At 37.4% G+C, this 16,550-nt stretch overlaps 1 protein-coding gene across 3 annotated transcripts in view; it reads left to right on the forward strand.

Annotated features, from left to right (window-relative positions):
• The window catches only part of LOC103138049 (leucine-rich repeat-containing protein 49), a 32,245-nt gene extending 16,746 nt beyond the window's left edge, over positions 1-15,499 (forward strand). For all 3 annotated transcript variants that reach the window (XM_007552118.2, XM_007552117.2, XM_016671559.1), the window contains 8 exons: positions 1,005-1,088; positions 2,654-2,829; positions 4,249-4,344; positions 8,172-8,406; positions 9,138-9,323; positions 10,397-10,506; positions 12,748-12,901; positions 15,203-15,499. In XM_007552118.2, the coding sequence (XP_007552180.1) occupies positions 1,005-1,088; positions 2,654-2,829; positions 4,249-4,344; positions 8,172-8,406; positions 9,138-9,323; positions 10,397-10,506; positions 12,748-12,901; positions 15,203-15,418 (1,257 nt within the window). In that variant the 3' untranslated portion in view covers positions 15,419-15,499. The remainder of the gene's footprint in view (positions 1-1,004; positions 1,089-2,653; positions 2,830-4,248; positions 4,345-8,171; positions 8,407-9,137; positions 9,324-10,396; positions 10,507-12,747; positions 12,902-15,202) is intronic.
• The last annotated feature ends 1,051 nt before the right edge of the window (positions 15,500-16,550 follow it).

Consider the following 16,550-nt stretch of genomic DNA (forward strand, 5'->3'; position numbering starts at 1 on the left):
ATTACACCATAAACTTTAATGTATTCTATTTGGATTTTTTACATGATAGATCATCTCAAAGTCACTCATATTTGTCAAGTGAAAAGAAATTCATAACTGTTTTGTAAAAAAAATAAAAATAAAAAAAAATTAAAATATAAATTGTGTTTTGATGTACCATCTTGAAAGACTTTTGCCCTTCCGGCTTTGTAAATTTGCTAACGCCCTCTCAGATTGGATGGACACTCTGACAAAAAAAGCATTCAAAGCTTTGTCACATTTTCTAAAATAATTTGGGTCTGGACCAGTTCTAACCAAATAAAATGTAAAAATATTCAAGGATAAAAAATACTTTTAGAAGGCACTGCATCAGTTTTTTTCATTTGCGAAAACTGTCCAATTGGCCGTTCACATTTGAAGATGCTTTCTAATGTTCTTATTATAAATGCAATTATTCACAAAATCACTAGGAATTTAATTGCTTTAAACTTCCGCACTAAAGTAATTAACACAGAAGACTTTCATGTTTTCAAGATTCAAGATTTCAAGATTTTCAAGAATTAGAATCTTTTGTTTTTCAGTTTGTGCGACAGTATTCACAAGATCGAATCAAAACTTCCTCCAGCTGCTGACATTATTTCTTCATTTCAATGGATCAAACTCTGTTGATCACTCTGAAGTTGCGCCTCTGCTAGCTTTTCACTGAAAGCTGAATATCCCCTCGCTCTTAGCCAGCAGGCTCAGATTGTTTTGAGAGCATTGCATTCTGGGAGTTCTGCCTTTCCACAACAGCTGGGCTCAGTTTATCTGAGACTGGAAATCAGACAGATAATCCTGTGATGCAGTTGGCTGGTGTTAGGATTCCTCGCCCTGCTTCCATAGTGGTCGATCTCTGGTGCTGGGAAGAGTCTTTTAGACCCAGACTGTCTCTTTTGTGATCCCCCTTCACGCCCTCCTAGCTCTGTTGAATAATTCACAACTCATGAATGGAGCGACACCATGATTGCACCAGCTTTCCTTTTCAGGACGAGGATCGGCGCATGGCAGGTGTATTGATTCGAAAAGAGGAAGAAAAGAAGAAGGAGAGTCACAAGCAGACAATTCATAAGGTACTAATCGTATTTGCTTTGTTCTGGTGTTAAGATCTGCATGGGTTGAGTGTACTGATGTGCAATTTCAAGTGCAACTAATATTTTGTATGTTAGATTGCAGATAATTGCTTAGTTGTTTTTGGTACATAGATGAGCATTTGTTGAAAAAGTTCAATTTAGCTTTAATTATACTGAGGCTTCCTAAGGTCTAATTCTTTTAAAGATATAACAGTTGCCTTATTCTGATCCATTTTATTTAATTTTTTAAATTGTGTTAAAATGTATATAGTTACGCAATGAATGAGTGATGTATTACAATTATTCCTGGGGTGTTTATATGCAAGGTTTTTTTTGTTGTTTAAATAATGTAACATGCTTTTTTGTGAAACAAAATCTCAGAACTTATTTGAAAGCTGTATTTCAGGAACTTAAGAAAGGACTGTGAAAACATATTCGCCCCACCCCCAGAGATTTCTTAAGAGTTTTTCTGTTTTACGTCATCAGACTACCAGAACAGGCAACATGAGCAAAATGAGTTTTTAAATTAGGACTTCATTTATTAAGGAAAACAGTCTATCCAAACCAAACTGACCCTGAGTGAAAAGTAATTGCTCCCTAAAATCTTCAGAACAACTTAATGTATTCTCCATTTCCGGATAATTCCTCCCACTGTGACTCACTGGAGTCCCAAAGCCTTAGAAATTACTTTGTAAGCTGTTCCAGACTGATGGATATTGATGACTTTGTTTATCATCTGTTTTTGAATTCCTTTATGAGAGGCATTTTCTTTTCGAGATCAGTTACCTTACTTCATGTTGTCAGACAGGGAAGTATTTAAGTAATGTCTTGATTCTACACTTCAGATTGCAATCTGGCCTCAATGTCTCAAGAGAAACTGATCTAAACTTTACAAAAACAAAGCTAATCACAGTTAATTCAGGATTTAATAAGGAGGACATCACTTTTTCACATTGGTTTTGGATTGTTTTTCTCCCTTTACAAAGAAAAATAACCATTTAAACTTATTATGGTATTTTATTCAATTTTTGATATTAACATTTCTTTGATCTGAATCATTTAAGATGTGATGTAAAACCAAAAACAGAAGAAGCATGTGAGGGGGCAAATACTTTACTGACAACGGCATTTTGTTTATGTGATCTTGAATACTCAGTCTTGTGCATGAACCTTTTAACAAATAACTTGCACTTTCCTAATAGAGAGATTGGCATAGTTTCCCTCAGTGACCTAACTTCAACATCCATTCTGTAATGAATGTGGAAGCCATGGAGTCTTAAACACTCTTACTAGGAATTTGTTCTGATTAGGTTTTGCAGTGAGTTATCAGGAAGGAATAACTGTAATAGAACAAGGAAGGAATAATGTGGCAAGTTATGCACTTCATTCTGCAGAATGAGCAGGAAGCAGACAACTGACCAAACGGAACCACAAATATCAAAAGCTTTTTATCTTTTTTTTGGTCTCCTAAGAACTGAATTGCACTCTAAATGTATACACTGTACTGTGCAATGTACTGGAGTAGTTACACCTTTTGTGTTTGTGTGTTTGATGTATTCATCAAGGAGAAGCGCCGTCTAGCGATCCGTAATGCGGCCCAGCAGTGGGAGGGTGTCAAAGCCTGCTTGGAGCTGCCTCCAACAAACGGCTCTAAGGAGGACGCTAGTCCAGAGAACAGTCCTGCTCACAGCCCCGCGCAGACCAATGGCCTTGGACAGGAGACGTCTCCAGAAGAACCAAGGTGCGTACTGCATAATGTTTCTTATAAAATACCAGACCATTTTTTTTAAAACATTTGGAATCACTATTTTGCCAAAACTGCAGTACCTTGCTATGTATCCGTTACCCCTTGCAATTTTCTACAATTTGTCACATTGCTGTCAAAATTTATTTTAATGAAATTATGTTAAGAAGCAAATTGAGCTGCAGGTTTTTGTTGTTTATCTCCAATAGCTTTTCACGCCTTCAGGCTGATATTTCGCCTCTTTCTTTTGTGTATAATTGTTCCAACTCGGTTAGATTGAATAGGGAATAAATGTGAACACAGTTCTATTATTTCTTATGATAGATTCTCGATTGAATATATTGAATATGGGTCTGAACTTTGACTGTGCCATTCTAACACATGACTATGCTTTGATCAAACTGTTTGCCAGTTTGTTGTACTGGCAAACAACAAGTAGTTGTTTGCCAGTACAACTACTGGTTGTACTGGCAAACAACCAGTAGTTCTGGTTGTTTGCTGGAAAGTTAACCTCTGCTTTAATTCCAAGTCTTTGTGTGGCTCTCGCATGTTTTCCTCTGCTATTGCCTTGTATTTAACTTAATCCATCTTTCTGTCAACTCTGGCCATCTTGCACATCCTAGGAAATAAAAGCATCCCACAGCATGATTCTGTTAAGACCATGTTCGACCTTGAGAATAGTGTGTTCAGGGTGGTGTGCAGTGTCAGTTTTTGCCCACACACGTCATTCATAGATTGAACTATTGAATTTTGTACTGACTTTTTCCAAATACTTGTTTTGTCCCCCACTGTGGCAAGTGGGACTTCTATTGCTTGTATTGCTTGTTTTTGAACAATAACTTTTTCTCACCAAATTTCACTAGGTCCAAATCTGTCTTTATGTAGAATTGCCATGGACCTCTTGGCACCTTCTATAGTTGACACTCACCTTGTGGACAGCCATGTCCTGATAGGTTTCTGTTTGAAAACAAATGGACACCACACTTCTCAGAGTTTTAAATCCATTTTTGGGTTGTAATGTGACAAAATATGATAATCTGAGTTTTTTCAATATACTATAACAGTGGTCCTATTACTAAACCCAAAGTAGACATAAAAACCTGTATGTTCAAATTCATGTGGCCTTATCTTATTTGCCATAGGCATGAACATTTCTAGGTCTAGTTTATCGTTAAGTGTCATGACAAGGAGGAATTTTCAGGATTTTTTTTTCAGATATTTGTGGTCTCTTTAGGATGATTTCAAATAACTACTTTCATCCCAGGTCCTTGTTTCTATAGCCAAAGTCTCAAAATATAAATTCATCACAACCAGAGAGACAAGCAAACAAATGAAGAGCAGGAGTGACACTAATTTGCTCAGGTTTGTACACATTGTGTTTTAATGTTGCTGAAAGTTTTTGCATTTTTCCAACAGACGGATAAGTCCGGGTTCAGGACCAGAACGACCATCAGGGGGAACAGAAAACAGACTCCGCACCAACAGCCGTCCTAACAGCCCTCGAGATCCGAAGTAAGGAAAAACTCCTCTCATGTTTAATGCAGCATTAATGCTGTTCACAGATCCACTCCCATCAACTCCTGAGATATGTTTTCCGATGCGTTACTTGACTTCTGGAACTGATGTCCCTGTAAAATCTTCAGTAACTAAAATACCATTTAGCAGTTGAGGAATGCAATATCTGCAACAGCTGTTGTTCCCAACACACCTTATAATATGTTTAAGTAACACAGTGGCCCTGTTATTTACATGCTCAGGACCAAAAGACCTTCCTTAGTCATGCACCTTGAGAGATAGTAAACAAGTATCTGTGGGAGATGTTAAAAAACAGGCTTTCCCCTGCTAGACTTCATAACACGATGTTGAAAACTGTTTTGTGAAGTCAAATGTCTGGTAGCTTCTCATGCACACACTGTGATCCAGCTCTGGGTGAGTTATGAAGAGGAGGGCTTTGATGAAAGCGAGGGCCGTCTGAAGGAATATTATTACATGTTTCAGAGAATGCCTTTCCTCCCGGCATTGTGATGTAAAAATAGCCCCAAAACAAAAACCTTCAATGCCAACACTTTTGTTTTTAAAGTAGTTTCAATGAGGGAAAAGGTACAACTGATATGATTCAGTCCAGTGTAGACTCAATAGATTTTTTTGAGCTTTCTATCATGTTACAATGTTATTCCCTCATGAAACACATATCTGAGGTGTTGCTTTAATTCTTTCACACATGTTTGAGCAATCCTTGAATCCTGATTCCAGTCATTCATGGTTTCTTAAATGCTTGCTTTCACAAAGTAAAAGCTTATTTCTCCAGCCGAGCTTCCGCTTCACAGAGCACCCCTCCCCTGTGCCTTCCCTACTCAGATCCTCCAGAATAGTGACGGCAACAATTAGCTAACACCTGGTGGAACAGCGACTCTGCTGAGCTTATCATGCAAACTATTTCTCAGTGCTGTGCTCCTAAGAAAGGTTGTTAATGGCTTAATTGAGCTTGTTGTAATGACATGCTGAATGCCAAGTGTCGGAAAGAGCAAGAGCTGCTTAAGGACACAGAGGCCAACTTCAAGGTGTCCAGTTGCAAATTCAATTTCTTTTAAGTTATGTTTGATATATCCCACCTTAACAACTAAATACAGTTAGTTGTTAAGGAAGCTGACGGGTTCTTTATTAACATTAATCATTTGCACAACAAATTCTTGTTTAATCTTACTTAGTTCATTTAAGGGTACTTTAGATATAACATCATTTCTTCTTAAACTTGCATTTTGTCTACCTATTTATAGTTTAATAACTTTAGCATTACATGGAAGTCTGTATGGGCAGACTGACAGACTGAAGATACCACTGATATTTGCACAAAATTAGAGTTAACTTTTCAAAATAGTTCTCTAAACTTCAGTTTTATTTTCATGAATAGGCATTCCGCTCTCTACTTTAGCTTCTACCAAGTCTTCATTTTCTTGCTGTTGTGGAAATTTATTTTGAAATCTGCAGCAGTGTGCATTAACTGATCGCGGTTGTCACATTCAGAGAGAACAGAATGTTCTCTCTCTTTAAACATAATTTCCTCAGTTTGTTTAAACAGATCATAAGATTCGTTGGATTAAGAAAGAATTTTCTTTCATGTAGAAAGAAAACACATGATCTCATCTCTGCTTGACATTAGCTACCACGACTTGGCGACAAATCGGAATGAGACTGAAGTTAATGCTGACGCCACTTTGAGCATGTTAATTTTGTTAGCAAATTGAGATTTACGGGAGCAGAATTTGCCAGACCATAGCTGATGCAGGGTCATGTCTTTTTCATTTGCCAAATGTTTAAGGCAGAAGACAGGTGGAATGTGTCTAGCGCATCAGTCGAGATAGAAAGATGAGGAAAAAGGTTTACGCAGATTCATTAATGAGAGGTGAAATCTTGAAACAACACATGATGTTGGAACACTTCAAATTATTGGCCTCAACGACTCTTAGTAGTTTTCACTTTTAATGAAAGGATGGAATGCTATGTTGTAATGAAATTAACTCAGACAGTGTGACTGCCTTACATTATTCAGACAGCTGTAAATGCGTGCATTGGATGTTTCTTTGGGAAGATTAAGCTTCTTTAGAGATGACAGATGTCACTTTTAATAGAGCTGTGGGATTATGTGAGATGGAGCTAACTGAAGTAGATTCAGGGTTTGTTACTGCCATAGTTTTTTTTCACATCATTTTCCGTGCCTTGTTCTCCGCCTTCATGATTTATCTGTAGCGTTGTGACACAATGGAGCTCAGAGCCACCTGGCAGACTTTCAGCCCTGATCATGGAGAGACATCATCTGACATAGTGCAGAGGATTGATGGTGCACACAAGTTTTTCTCATTTTTTGTGTGCTTTCTCCATATGTCACGCTTCATCTCCAAGTTATTAAGACCTGACTCTAATTCACATTCCAGTGTTGTTTTTAGCTGCAGTAAAGATGTGAAGTATCTTCTAAAGCTGCATTGATGTTAACTAAATCAATGCCACTGTGTTCGCCATTGTGCTGGTAATTCTGTATTAGGAGAGAAGTCCAGTGTCCACATTGTTTATATTGCAGAAAACTGCAATGCATAATTGCTGGCTAATATATTCCAAGTGTCACAAGGTCACAATTTGCAATAGTCAACCTCGTGGATGGAGCACAACTGCAGTAGATGCCCACATATATCACAATGCCCAAACTGTAGAGAGTGCTGGAAAAAACATCAGAAAGAAATGAATGAGGAAAATGTGGATTTCTACACCTGGTATATATTTATCAATTATTTTATTTTTTCAATATCTTTCATTCTTAGTGTTTCATCCTTAGCATTGGCTTTTAGGCAAGCTCTGCAGTGTAACATTTACAGAGCCGTTGGGCATGCTAAACAGAATGCTTTTGATTCAATCTTTAGTTGATCCAATGTACAGTAAAAATAAATATTACTGAAGATTACTTACTTCCATTGCTCAGGTAATCCTTTGACCCATTCTTTCTCACAAACTTTTTCTAAACTTAAAAGTGTCTAAGTCTCGTCTGTGTTCTTCACTTCTTTACATTGATTTAACTACAGTAGATTCAAGTCTAGCGATTGTGTGTTTGATATCATTGTCTAGCTGAAAGACTTTGACAGTGGTGTGATGTTTCATAAGAGGAAGCTACTCAAAGTACGTCTGATTTTATTTTACAGAAATGTCTTGTTCATCTCCATAGGTAAAGTCTTGTAGTTCCTCAAAAAGTCTTTGTTTTTTGTTTTTACCCGAGTATAGTACTGTGTGTTGTCAACTGACCTTGACTACCTTTGTGAAGTCAAGAAATTAGATTTCTAAAACTTGGTCAGAACAGTATTGGATTAAGCTTCTGTCATCTAAGGATTAGTCTATCCACTCTGGGTCTCAGCCACAGAGTCATTATGTTCGGTATGAAAACGGGTAATTAGTTTGTTGGCGGCCTGAACTCAAATTGTTCAGTGATACTCTATGATACCCTGCTATAAAGCAATGTCCCCTGAGTATATGTAAACCTAAAAAGGTGAGTACACAGGCTGCTAATTATCACCTGGGTACACATCTCATTTAGCCTTGCTAAGATTCTCTGCTCTCAAGATTTTCTTCTCATTAAATAAGGACTTCAGCTCTTGTGCAGGTAAGCAAAGAGCAGCTATTAACCAAAACATGCAGGATACTGTCAGCCACCTCCTGTTTAATTCTTCAAATAGCTGTATCCTCCTTTGCCTCCTCAAAGATTAGCCTTTAAACTTCCCTTTAAATAGGAAACAGAAGTGTTTCCTATTTGAAACACTTCTGTTTCAAATAGGATGTTTTCATGTTTTTCTTTCCAGACTTGTGGAGACAGGGAGTGGCAACGTTCAGAGCTTGTCCTTGTCTGACAGTCACCTGGCGGAGCTTGATGGAGACACCCTGCGTTTATTTGGACTTGGAGCCCTGGAGGCCCTGGAGAGAGGCTGGGGTGTTCAGACTGCTGGTGCCGTCACCGTCATCGCCTTCCGCTTCATTAACTTTGATGCCATCGTTCCCACACTTCCTAGGATAAGAGTCAAGTTCCCAAATCTGTCGGTGAGGCCACCAGTTACATGGAAAACTATTTAAAAATAAAAAATCAAAATCAAAACTAAAATAGGAAAATATACATTGAGTAGAAATTAGTCTTCAAATTGGCTTTTGTTGGTGATCAGCATATTAATTCTGGAAAAATATGTTTTTCCCCTTATTTCTTAAAAAAAGAACTCCCACGTCATCAATCAGATTCATCAATCTGTGGCTTTATTATCTTAATTGAGTAAAAATCACATAAGAAAACACAAGGTGTAAAAAAGGTGTAAATTCACATCAGGAAATAGGGTTAAAACAATCCTAAGAATAATTCAAAGAAAAGTTGAAAAGTAAGCAGGGGCATTTCCTTTGATGGACAATTCAGGATGACCTGATTTGTTTTTGGGTTCAAAACTGCATCATATTTTTGTTATGTTACAGTTGCAAAATATTTGCCAAGATAACCCTGATTGGTGCAAATGTGAAATTTAGAAACTTGTGTTTTTGGCACCTGCATTGGTTTAGTTAGCTAGACATTCAGTCTTTGTCTTTTCTTTGGTAGGTACTGGATCTTTTTGTACAAAAACATTACATCAAGTTACTCTATATTTGTTGATAGCAGTGTAATACTTTAAATTGCCAAATACTGAAATAGAGTTTTAGCCTAAAGCAAATTTTTACCCTTTATTTTCTTTGGCATTTTAACAAATAATTAAAAAAAATATTGATGTAGGACTTGTTTTTTTCTTTCTTAGCACCTGATATTTCTGGAAACCAACATCAGCCGTCTCCCCCAGCTCGCTGCTCTGGCTCAGGTGAGGCGTCTGGACCAACTGACCATTCATCCAGAAGGAAACCCAGTGGTCAGCCTGGCTTTGTGGCGCTCATTCATCATCTATCGTCTCTACCACTTCAACCTTCAAAAGATCAATGGCCAGGAGGTGAGGGCTGGCTTCTGTTTCAGTACAGACCAGTATGTACAGTGCATGAATACTGCATTTGTAGTACAGTATCCATCTTGTAGTAAAGTATGCATGTTGAACTTTTTCACCGTTACAACCACAGACTTCAATACTGAGACTTTTTGTGACACGCCAACAGAAATTAGTGCATTATTGTTTAGTAGAAGAAAAGTATTACTTGAATGTCTATGTTTATATTTTACAAATAGAACTCAGAAAACTCTGATATGTATTCAGTTCCCTTTACTCTGATACCCCAAAATATCTTCCACCTAACAAGTAAATTGGGTCCATCTGTGTATAATTTAATCTCTATATATAATCTCTGTTCTATGAAGATCTCAGAGGTTTGTTAGATAACATTAATCACAGCCTTCACTTCTGTCAGTCTGCTCAGGGCAGGCTGTACAACTTACCACAATCAGCAGGTGAATGTAGTGTAAAGTGCTATGCAAGTGCAGGCCATTTACATGTGAAGGAAGGTGGTCTGGTCCGAAGAGGCCTAGGTTAAATGTTTTGGCTAGGACAATGTAGAAACATACCCCAAAAGACTTCCTGCTATTAGTGCATTGAGAGGTGGTTCCATCAGTCTGACTAAAACAACCTGTTTCTATCAGTTTAGAAATCAAGCACAAATGCATCAAGAACGGGTTAGGGGTTAGGGTTAGGAAATGTTGTAAACTGTATATTACAGATGAGAAGGTTTTGTGAAACAAATAGTTACTTACAGACACATGAAATATTGTGTTTTCTCATTTAACTTTGCTGTATGAACGATATAAAGTGAACACATCATTATACCTAACTTTATTTTTACTCTTGGCAGACTGAAAGTCAGCATCTTTCTTAGCTATGTCATTTATATTTCGCAGGAGCACATTAACATTGACTAAGCTAAACTCTTAAGTGTAATGTATCTTTAGTCTGCTCTCCTATACCGCTGTTATTGTACTTCATAAACCATGAAAGACAGACTTAACGTTTTTAGGTTCTAAGTCAACTGTAGAAACATGCTAAATAGCAATCAGTGAACTTTTCTTTGTTGATTTTAGGTGACCATGAATGATGTAATTGCTGCAGAGCGTGTATTTGGGACACTGGGTCACATAGCAGCCACCGAAACCCCACGTTGCCGGCTCCTATTGCTGCTAGAAGAGTCCAGGTGAGAACTGTCAGATGCTCAGTGGACTGTTTCAGGCTGTAAGCAGTATTTGTTTACATGAATCAAGAATGTTTGGATTCTTCAATGAGTTTCACCTCCTGAATATGTAGGCTTCTGTACATGTGCATTCATGCCTGAGTGTAGCATTGTGCGAGTATACATTTCAGGGACTGTGTGTGTAGCTAAGAGACAGAGGCTGGCACCGAGGAGCCAGAGGAATTAGACTTTGTGTTTCTGGCTAAGGGTGGGTTCTTGGCACTTGGACACAAGCATTCCTTCCAGCCAAATAAGTCTTAAGGTCTGTCACCCTGGGTCAACAAAAACATCCTCACGAATCCAGAATCTGCTCTACTTGTCACGCACAAGATGACTCTCAAATTGCTCTAAAAAGTGTGGTTGAGGCAAACATGGACTTGTTTAAAGGAAAAATTAAGTGCAGTTAAGCATTTTAACTTTTGACCTGTTATTTTAGTTACTAAGTTCTATTCTTTTAATTAAAATAATTATCTGCAACTGTGAAATCTCAGGGAAGTTGTGTGGTAATAATTTGCATTTACATTAAATATTTAAAACGAGAAGCCTCCCTTATATGTCCTTTGTGCTTTTATTTAGCGCTATAGCATAATGTCATCTTCACAGTGGACATAATGAAGCTTTTCCTGAATACTTAGTAACTCTCAGAGAAGGAGATTCAACCTGACTTTCATTTTCAAACTTTTTGGCCCCCACCACTTATCTTCATCTCTCAACCTAATTTGTGAACATTTGGATTCACATGGATTATACACATCAGCCCGAGGCCTGTCATTTTCATATCACTGTTGAAGTCTTAATCTGCTTGCAGAGCAGCCACTTGCATTCAGTTGTCACAGTTTCAAATCTTTATTGCAGAGAACAGTATTGTGTTTGGTGACCTTCTGCTAATAGGAACTGTGCCTTGCAAAGGTATTCATTCCCCTTAAACTTGTTTACATTTTGTCAGGTCACAGCCACTAAGTTTATCATATTTAGATGGGATTTTACATCGTAGCTCAGCAAAAAGTAGTGCATTATTGCAAAGGGTATGTAGTTTTCTTAAATTTGCATTGGTAATTAATACATGCTTTCAACCCTTTTTACTGATAGCAACCAAATAAAACCCACTGTAACTAATTTGCTTCAGAAGTTACCTGTTTCCTAAATAGTGCCAAACTGCATGTAGTGACCTGACTAGGAGTTTCCAGTATTCCATTTCCTGTAAAGCTCTGCAGCTCCTCCAGAGTTTAAATGGGCTGTTTGGAGCTCCTTTGCTTAATGTTCTTCTAAGTCTTTTTAAGTTTGAATTGACAGTCATTTTCTTGGTAGGTTGCAGCTGTGCAAAACTCTTTCCATTTTCGGTGCTTTGTGACACATTCAAAGCTTCAGATATCGTCATTTTTCAATGCAATTTTGATATTTGTATTTGTAAATAATTTTTTAAGTCAAGCAATTTGGATTCACCTCCATATTAACTTTTCGTAGGGCAAAGCTGCTCTGGCACATATTCTTACCAGCTGCGTCATCTGGCATTCCTGAAATTTTGTGACAAAGCATGTTTGAAAAAGGAAATAAAATAAAACTTAATTTTCCAATAAATTAAACTGAGGCTTATTGTAAGCTTTTGTTAGTTTTATTGTAATGTAGCAAAAGGAAGGCACTTAAAGCATTTGTTGTGTTTGCATAGAAAGCACATCATTTGAAATGTGTTTATTATTTAAAGCAATTTGCATTGCTGTGATTTGAGCCTGCTGGTTTGTATGAAACTGATTTCTACACACTGATGGGTTTCAGTCGACACAGATACACTTCCACATGCTTTCACACCCTCTGTCATTTAAAGTGGAATGTTAGCCTCCAGCCTGCTTTGTAAAATATAAGCATCCTGGCACCACTGAACATGTTGGTACAAAGCTTTATCACACAGGATTTTATACTGATAGAAACATTTAATGTAGTTTATTTCATACAAACTATGATATTTGTTTAAATGCATGTGCATTTTCATTTCAATGTGTGTATTTGATTCTCAAAAAAATGTGTTTATCCTTGGTGGGGTTTTTTTCAACTATTTCTTTTTCTTTCTTCTTAAAAATCCTTTTTACAGAGTTAAAGGAGAAAGTTGCTATCTAATTTGTTTTGTTCTCTTGTTGCCACTGTTTTTCTGTGTCTGGTCGTTTCTTTACTGTGACTCACTTGTTCTGCTTTTCTGTCTCCACTTTGTAGGAAAAGGCAGCTGCAGTTCTTGTTGGAGGGGCGTGGTCGGCGGGCAGGGCTGAGTCCAGAGGAGCTTCGGGATAATGGGAAGCTCCTGGGCGAAGGCCTGAGCAGAGCACTCTTTAACTATCCAAGCAGAGACTGTAATGCAGAGAGCCCTGAGGTTTGTTCTGCTTTATTAACAAAGGTGTTACAAAAGCTCACTGGTGTGAAAAGCAGATCTAGACATTTGTCTGCTAGACCAATCCCTCTTCACTTGAGGTGTACTAAATGCCAGACACTGACTGCCAGACAGGAATCTCCTTCTAAAAGCTACTAATATGGAAGATGTCACACTGATCTGAGAGATTTCTCCGCATGGATACTTGCCATCACAGAAGTGTTGAAGCACTTCTTTTTTGCTACTGAACTGTGATTTCTAGTGTAGCTCCCATTGCTTGTGTCTTGCCAAATATGTTGACATCTTTAAAAGCATAATTGAAGAGGACTAAGTGTGAAGAAACACTGCACATTTTGTGAAACATTCAGTCATAGGGTGTGCCGCTTTGTATAGTGATTGTTTATTAGGATGAAAGGTGTAAAATCTGGACAGAGTTTTTTTTTTCCATACACACAGTAAGTATTCTGCAACATTGTGACTAGTTTTAAGCTAAATGTATACGAATACCAAAGTGGTCAAACAGTTATTAAAAGCTGGTTTGTCCTGCTATTAGAGGCACTTAAATTATTTGGCATGCGAGTTAATTTTTGTCAGGTCATACAGAATATCTGCATAGTGTAGAATGAGGTTAAATAACATTAAATATCAGCTCATAAATCTGCCATTATTGAAAGAAAAAAATCCTTTATCTTAGACAGATATCACATTACATATCCTGTAATAGTTCTCTGTAAGCCAAAGGACTTTCTAACTGAAGAAATTATATCATGAAAAAATTGTTCAGGTTTTAAATGGCTTACAACCTTGGTCTGTTTTTATGCTAGTAGCTTCCACATGCCTGCCTGTCTTCAGAACAACCTTAGCATTAATTTACAACCTGTTAAGCTCAAATTTCAAAGACTTTACGCTGCATGTATGTCTCTCGTTTATTACCTTGATGGCAAAATGTGGTTAGAATCCGATTTGAAATCTGAAGATGTACTTTTGGTGCTATTCCAGTGATCTACCTCTACAAGTATTGCCACAGGCTACATATCAGATGACATGGCATGCAGTGTCAACAACAACATCAAATCCAAAACATTTAAAGACTGTTTTTGGGTTCTCTGCACATTCTTTAGCTCGCTTGGGGGGATCAAGTGGAGTAACATATGAGTTCACTCTGAACTCTTCTTGCTATTCTTTATTCTATCCAGGTCAGCTCCAGGTCAGCTACACATATATCTTCTGAAGCTTTTGGAACTGCTTAAATATGAAACCACAATGCGTGTATTAGGTTTCCTTTATTTTAGCTTGTCCCAATTATATTTTGTGTGCATAAGAACTTTAAAGGATTTGGGAACTGCCTGAGGCACTTAGTGGAATGACTTACATGATCTAGTGATGAGCAAAGAGAAGAGTGATTACATCTTTTACATCAGTCTGTGGTAAACTAAGAATTGTGCAAATTTATGGCCCAGTTTTAACCTGAGATCATGAAGAAAACATACAATATCACAATGAATCAAAAATACAATTAGGAACTTGTTACTACCTCAAGAAAATATTTGTATTGCCCTTTCTATCAATGGCAATCACAAAATAAATGTTTTATACATAGTATTAGACTAGTTTTGTGTTTAATTACTTCATGTTTTATGTGCTACAATCCATTATTAAATTTATAATGTCATGTGGCTTGCCAGATGGAGCTGGATACCTGATTGGTTAACCTGCACAGCAACCTTACTGCAGACCAATCATTTTGTACATAGCACCTTTAGCTCCGCCTACTGACTTTGGTGGGAACGCTGACAGAAAGCCAATTCATGACAGGGTTATGAAATAATTAAATGAATTATTTCCATATTTAGTCATGCATTAAGACATGTTATAGTTATTTTTTTCTTTATTATATTTATTTAAATTGTCAGATATAGCAAAATGTATTTAGAAATGCCAAATAAATCCATTGATTTGCAGTAGTTTATTGCCCTCATTAGAGATACTTCCTTTAGATGACAGTTGATTCATTGTGATATTATTTTCTTCATGATACTATTACTGTTTTGGAGCTAGCTTTATTCTCTTTGTACAGATGTACAGTGAAAAACATTAAAAAACATTATATTCTATTCTACTAAAACTGTGCCACTAATTGGGTTTAAAAAATGTAATCACGCTTGCTTTTACTCATCAATTAATCATTTAAGTAATTTCTGTTAAGGTCTTCCTTTGGTATCCACAAAGTGCCTCAGGCAACTTCCAGCAGTGTAATTAATCTACACAATGTTTCACTCTGTGAATATGCTTACTTCCTCCCAGGAGGGCACTGTGGAGTCATCGGAGCGCGCCGCCATGATAGAACAATACCTCCAGGAGTTGGTCAAAAGGGCGTCAGATACCAATCTGAAGGGTGAGGCTTTACACAAGCTCTGGCCGTCCATGTTTGCAGAGATGGTGAGAGACTGCGTGTTGGAGATGAGGGACAGAGGGGCCTTCCGCCAAGCCAGTCTTGCAAAGCTCACTGAGACCAAGTGAAAAGGACCAAAGGTTCACCCTAAGATCACATACACATTAGCAAATGTGGACATTGCTTCCCGCTGCTTTTTTTTTTTTTTTTTTTTTTCCTGGCAGGAAGATTCACAGCTTTTATTTGATGCTTTTTGTATTGGATTCCTGAGGTGGCGTGGCCTTCATTTTTCCTCTGGTTCATGTTAAATCGCTTTGTTTTTTTCACATTTTTTTTTTTTTTTTTTTTTTTTCACGTCAAACTTCCAATTCTTGGCGCTTCATCTCCCTCTGATTTGATCAGTTGTTAATTGGAGGCTCTTTTGAGACGGAGGATTTAAAGATGTCTGTAAAATTGTCAGCACATCTTGACTGAATGTAGATTTTCACTGATTCCATTCCTCAGAGTGTGGAGCTGTATCATGCCTAAGGAAGCTTAAAAGGACTCACTGACTTGTTGGTGCACTGACTTCCCTAAAAAAAAATCCTCTGCACTTTAAAAGCTTTCTGAATGAAATCCTGCACCGTCCTTGACTGAAAATTACCAGAGTCTCTTTTTCTGGAGAATAGAAGGATTTTTCTGTCTTCTAATCAGCATCATGCATTATTATCTCACTTCGTCCTGCCTGACATGAAAGAAAGGGCACAGACAAACACATGGTCTTTTTTGTTTACTACTGACTTTCTGTATTGTACTTAGTATTAAAAGATTCTGCATTAGCACAAAGTTTGTGTGCATAGTTTTGTTGGTTCTATTTTCTGAAAACATTGATATATAGTTGATGTTTTTTGGGGGGGTTGGGGGGGTATTCAAAGCTTTTAGTACCAGAACTACCATAAAACTAAAACAAGTGCCTTACGTCCCTGTGACAGTGAGGGTTCTGTCATCTGTCAGTCCCGTTCTTTGGTTTAGTTGATCCACTGGGTCCCTGGATAGGCTGTCTGTTCTGCTGCAGGTTTTGTATGTCTGGAGGTTCCCCATTTTTTTATCATGATGAATCAAACCACAAATGTTAAAGTTTGACGCTTCTCTAGAAATGTTGACTGGATTAAGCAGATGAAGTCTTAATAACCTTTAAAACAGAAAGAAACGACTAATTTTACAGAAACATTGCACCCAGCATGCATACATAGGTATGACTAAGTAAGAATATACAATTTA

Source organism: Poecilia formosa, unplaced genomic scaffold (assembly GCF_000485575.1).
Source record: "Poecilia formosa unplaced genomic scaffold, Poecilia_formosa-5.1.2 Scaffold46, whole genome shotgun sequence".
NCBI lineage: Eukaryota > Metazoa > Chordata > Actinopteri > Cyprinodontiformes > Poeciliidae > Poecilia > Poecilia formosa.